This window comes from Uloborus diversus, chromosome 9 (assembly GCF_026930045.1).
Source record: "Uloborus diversus isolate 005 chromosome 9, Udiv.v.3.1, whole genome shotgun sequence".
NCBI lineage: Eukaryota > Metazoa > Arthropoda > Arachnida > Araneae > Uloboridae > Uloborus > Uloborus diversus.
In genome coordinates, this window is record NC_072739.1 from 20,350,442 (window position 1) to 20,356,934 (window position 6,493).

Consider the following 6,493-nt stretch of genomic DNA (forward strand, 5'->3'; position numbering starts at 1 on the left):
TCATTTACTCAAACATTTAATATAAAATCACTTCTGTTTTCATTTATTTATTCATTTACATTCCTTCATTTAATAATTCACTTATTTATTTATTCATTCATTTTTTTCTTATTCATTCATTCTTTTGCTCACTCATTTATTTTTCTTCATATATTAATTGATTTATTAATTTTTCATTTATTGCTTCATTATCTTTTCATTTATTCATTCAACATTTTATTTACTTATTCTTTTGATCAAAAACATATTTTATAATTGAATAAAAATATTTCATTCGAAAAATATTTCATTTTTCACTTTGTATCCATGAAAAAAAAGGTCAAAATTTTTTTATAAAAATAGGTGACAAATCAGGTTTTTTTTTTTTTTTGGTTAATTTTACATGACATGAAGGAAAAATTAAAATGTTAATAAATAGATAAATAACTAAAATAATAAATAAAATGAGTAAAATTAGGGTCACAAATAAAAGAAAAAAACATAAAAACTTTCTAAATAATTGAAATATTTTCAGTATGCAAAAGGATTGAAATCTCAAAAACAAGACATGCAATTTTCGACAATGGAAGCATTTTAATGTTGACATGTTTCCAAAACATACGTTTATGGAGGAAATTGCAGTGGAAGAAGGTTGATTGGGAAAAATAAGGAAAAGGGGAACCAAAAACGCTAGAAAAATCGGAATCTTTTCAGATTTAAAATATGAAATTTTTGCAGAAACTGCAGATTTTCTACAAATATCTTCCAACTCAGGATAGAACTTTGTGCAAAGTCTGCAGATTTCTTAAGTTCAAAGTAAATCTAAAATTCCTGCAGATGACTATCGAATTGAACATTTTTTGCAAGCATTCGGCCGAACTATTGTAATTTCCGAGAATTTTAGATTTTCTTCTAGTTTAAAGAAATTTGCTGAATTTGTGCAAAATTTTATCTAGCGTTGGAAGATATTTGCAGAAAATCTGCAGTTTCTGCTGATTTTCTGCAGAAATTTCACTAAAATCTAGAATTTCTGCAGAAAATTTGTCTAAAGTTTTCCTCTCACATTTGAACAGAATTGTTCTGCAGCTCAGGCATGTGTTCTGCGACACATGTCGTAAATTTAGTAATATTCTGCTTTGGGGCATAACGGTAAAAATCACGGTTAAAACCGGATGAAACCTCAGACTGTCAAAATCTTGCAAACCTTGGAAATAACATCAAATAGAACAAATTGAAGACACATCTGTCAGTGTTAAGAAAGAATGCCTTTTTCAATGTTAAAGAAATGTGCTTATGGATCACATCTGCAATAATCTTGTGCTATTTGATGTTTTAATTTCTTGTTATACATTATTGTATAGGGTTTTTTTTCTTACTGTGCTTTTACTTTGTGCATTGATTAGATATTCCAATAGGAACTATTGTTACCTAACCAAAAAAAAAAAGAAGATTTTGGACATTCATTTTCTTGCAATTTATATTGAATATCATTTACAGACACTTGCAACTAAAACATAACTTGCGGTCTAAAATGAGGTTGAAACTTGTTCTGTTTCATTGCCAGTTTAAGGTTATACTTATTTTTAATCTTTTGCATGAAAACAATGTCTCTTGCTCTTTTGACGGCTGCCGGTCCAGAGGTTCCAGTATATCCCAGCGCTTTGTATTGCTGCATTATTTTCCTGACTTTTTTCTCATTATCCGAAGATACCGGTTTCAGATTTTGCTTATAATAAATTGACAATGATCTATGGCCTAATGTGGTGCCAGAGGGTAAAACAAGCTCAAAGTCAGAATCTCCCAGCAAATCGATTAAAGCATCTTCATCAATTTGCTCATTTGCTTCATCACTGGAGGAGTAGTCGTAAAAGTCTGCATAGTCCAATAACGCTTCTCCTTCGTATAACATTTTACAATGCCCCTTGTCAAACATGTGTCTTCGCACAGATCCGACGGATTTAAAACCTCTGCCTTTCCCATTACACCACAAGCAAATATGATGAACATAAATTTTGGCTGCTAAACAAGCAATTAAACCATCCAGGTCTTTAACACATTCAATATCAGGTATGAAAAATGAATGGTTCTCTGTCATATGTGCAACATTGTTTTCTGCAGAATCGCTTTGGTGATCACAAAATAAACAATCATTAGTATCGATGGTAATCGTTTTGATATTTTCATCAACCTCATCACAACTTTCCCACTCTCCATCATCCTCATCCTCCCAGCCCTCATCATCAGATGCATCATCAGCTGGGGGAATATTTTCAGGTGGTGAAGTTTTGATGGCCACACTTGGAGTTTTCAAAGCAACTGTTTTTTTTCCTTGAATAATTTCGGCTGATTTAATTTCTAGATGTTTTTTGGATTTCATGTGGTTATCCATGGCGTTTTTTGATGAGAAATGTTTGTGACAAGAATCACAACGTAAAGACTCTTTCTTGTTGCTTTCATCACCGTTTGCTTTAAAAGCTTCAGCTTTTACTTCAAATTCTTCTTCCGTTAAAGGTGGTAATTCGGCAATTCTTCTCTTTAAGTTATAACGATGCCAATCAGATTTATAGTGTTCTTGATGTAATTCAGGAACTGAGAAAAGCAATTTACAAGCAATACACGTCAAAGACATTGTGCACAGGTGCAATAGTTTGAGTCTGTTAAACAATCAATCAACTTTCAAGAAACGAGTATATTCACAGAAATCTTGCCGAAATTTCGTGAATCGCCACGCTGTTTTCAAGATAGTAGTAGGGTTGCAAGGTGAAAAGTTGCCTCCTAAAAACTACAGCCAAATGAAATAAGCCAAAGATGAAAATTAGCCAGCTTGCGGGCAAAATTTCATGACCTACTCTTATTGGTCTAAAAAGTCGCCATGTGAGATATGATTATTTACTGTCGATGCTTTTTAGATGATTCACAAACGATGCGGTGGTGTGTACAGTACTGACATCTAGCGTAAAATTATAAAACTAAAGCCTGATTTACTATTTTTTTAATGGTACTTTCCGGTATTTTGAAGTGAAACCCTACTCGAATTTGCGCATGCGTCAGATCTCTTCTGATTTTATTAAAAAGGGGTGATAGCAAGAAGGAAGTAACGAGCATACAAAACCTGAATGCATCGGGAGCTTGAAGCCATCACCCCTTTTTCCATTGGAAACAATCTCAGCTGCTAGTCGTGGAGTTCGAGAACAGACAGTAAATCCACTACTGTAAACGTGCTGTTGTGGGCGAAAAATGCATTTCAAAATTTATTACACCTGGACAACGTTTCTATGTGAAAAAGGTTTTTCAACACAGAAATCAATACAAAAGCAAATTAAATGCTGAATCATATGTGCGACTAAAACTGCCAAGTGTTTGAGCCAAACTATGACTTTTTCTTTGTTCCACCAATATCCTATTTTAAGTTTTTTCAAATTTGACTGATTTTTCACAAATTATAATCACCGAGTTTGCTTTTGTTGATTTTTTTGAGCAATCACTATTGCTTATTGCTTTCATTTGACTGTTTTGAGGTCCTTTCATTTTATTTTCCCGCCAGCACCCTCTGCAGCACCACCGTTGACCGGCCTCACGATGCTGCTCCTCTAGCGAAAATCGTTTCCAGGTTGCGTCCATATCCTACACGCACACGCTTACATATACACACACCTGCACACATACACACACACACACGCATGCCTGCACACAGACACAAACACACACGCATACACACAAACACACACCTACGCACATACTCATGCCTGCATACAGATACAAACACACACGCATACATACAAATTCCTATACACACACACACATACCTACACACTCATGCCTAGGCACAAACACACGCACCCCCTACATACACACTCACACACTCGTGATTGCGAAAAACATAATTTGAATTCAAGAAGCCAAAATTCAAATTAATTTATCTTTTTTTTGAGCAATAACGATTGCTTATTGTTCTCATTTGACTGTTTTTGGCGTCTTTTGATTTTTCCCACCGCCACCCTCCGCACCATCACCGTCGACGGGCTCCTCACGATGCTGCTCCTATAGCGAAAGTCGTCTCCAGGTTGCATCCATGTCCTACACACACGCGCATACATACACAACGACACACACACACATGCACATACATACACACACACACAAAAACATAACACACACATACACCGACATACACATACACCTACATACAGACACCCACACATACACACACACATATATACAACTACCCACACATTCATACACACAACTACCCACACACTTATGCCAGCACACAGACACAAACACACACAACCCCTACACACAAACACATACCCCCACACACAAACACACACGCCTACATACACACACACTCGTGATTGCGAAAAACAAAATTTGAATTCAAGATGTCAAAATTCAAATTAATTCTCTTTTTTTTTGCATTAATTTTCTAGCTATTATTTTAAGTTAGTAGCAATGTTTGCACTTCTATATTTTGCAATTACGTTATCGTTCTTGTTATGTATAAAATTATTATATCAATTTCTTTCTTTCTCTTTCTTTTTTTTTTTGCCTGTTACTTATGACTTACGGCATAAGGGGTTCGCCAACTTTTTCTGATTCTGAAAGGGGTTCGCAAGTGGAAAAAGGTAGGGAAACGCAGGTTTTATCACGCACTATACCGTGTTTTCATGTTTATTCCCCAAAAGTACAGTTTTTTTATGATTAGTTACGCGCTTCTAACCTAACTCACAAGTCAGCAAAATAATTTTTAAATTATGAATAACTGTTTAAAAGATTCCCATGAATTCCAATTTTATTCTTGGTAAATTTGTACAAAAGAAAAAAAGTCAACATAAAAATTTGTTATCACATAGAAAAAGTTTTTGCAACTTCATATGTTACATTTTGCAGTTCATCGGTCAACTGATAGATAATAACGAAATTTTACATGACCTCTTTAAAATATGTTTATTATATTTTTTATTATTGCTTCATCGAAAGTAATTTGCTTTCGATGAGCGTGCATACATAAAATTTTAATTTTGAATCCAAAAAGTAAATAAGTAAATAAATAAAAGAAGGAAATGAATCATCGCAAGGCGAGATTAAATTATTATTTGCTGAATAGAATTTTAAACAGAATTTCTTTCACTGATAATAATGAGTGTGAACTATTATAATCATCTAAAATTCAGCAAGAAAAATACCAAAAATACCTTGTCCTGTTCGCGCTCAGCATGTTAAAGAAAGCAAACGTTCACAAACACCATGTCTGAAATCACCTATGGACCAATCAGAGTCAGGCATTTTCAGGCGATAAGGAAGCCACAGCTCAATGGGAAGCCAATGTCTTGCTGATCTAGAGATTGGGTTATTACATTTGGCGTTTTTTCGCTTCATCAACTACTTCAAACCTATACCATCCTTAAAGTATGAGTTGAAGTTAAAACCAATAAATGACTGATTAGTTAATAAAATATTTAAAGCAAGGCTTTGCTAAATGTTAAAGATGATGTATAGCGATATTGCATCAATAGTAAGTAAAGAATTTATTAACTCACGTGAAAAGAATACACACATCCTTCCCATACAAAGAAAAGAAGCATATTCACATTCTTTTAGAAATTTCCCGATCTCGAAAAATTGTCCCATACTCGAAATGCCAAGCTCTGAAACCGATTAATTTGTAGCTATCCTGGATTGAACATTTGTGCACTTTACGGCTCACGATCAATATTTTGCAATGCTTCAGAAATGGCAGTATTGTTCTCACTCACTAATTAAAACTTATTAATTATTTTGAAGCTAAATAGCTTCACATGCATACAAGACTGCGTGCCAAGCGCCTTGCCTCCGGACACACACAGAAAAGGTTCACAACACAAGAGAAGGAAATAACACCAAGAGCACCGGTGGGAATCGAACCCGCGACTTCCGTCTTAAAAGACGAAGCTTCTACACAGAGCCACGGAGGCCCCATATACCACTTCATAACTGCAAAAAATTTTCTAAACCTCTAATTTTGAGCTCTTTTACCAACGTGTTTTTGGTAAATCAATCTTGTTGGTGAACCAAGTTTTCTTTTTCTCGAAAAGTATCACACGTTCGGTAAAAGATTACTTTCAAGGACTTGTGGATACTTACTCTTCTTCATTTTTGATGAAACGAAAGTGCATCTCGCGTTTCCTTCAGAATGAAACGCTCCCAAGATATCTCCACCACGAGTCTTGATGAAACGTGACATCTGGCGTATCCTCACCATGAAACCTCACGATGGTGTAATAATGAAAATAAATAAATATAAAGCAATCGGAAGAGCGTTTTGAAACATATTTCTGGACACATAAATTATTTGCCTGTCGCGTGTTCCCGTAATCGAAATATGAAGCCTGAAAGACTGCCGAAATTTTGGAAAAAGTTACCAAACTTAACGAGTTTTAGAATGAGCAATGGAAAACATCTTTTCACACGATTTGTGTTATGGATGCTGACGATGAAGCTGTGTGATAAATTTCTTGCTAAATCTTTAAATTTG

General features: G+C 34.7%; 1 protein-coding gene across 1 annotated transcript; it reads right to left on the bottom strand.

Moving 5' to 3' along the window:
- Positions 1–402: 402 nt before the first annotated feature.
- LOC129229426 (cytoplasmic 60S subunit biogenesis factor ZNF622-like) lies at positions 403–2,741 on the bottom strand. Its single transcript, XM_054863732.1, has one exon. The coding sequence runs from the start codon at positions 2,606–2,608 to the stop codon at positions 1,487–1,489; it is 1,122 nt and encodes a 373-aa protein (XP_054719707.1). The 5' UTR covers positions 2,609–2,741; the 3' UTR covers positions 403–1,486.
- Positions 2,742–6,493: the final 3,752 nt, after the last annotated feature.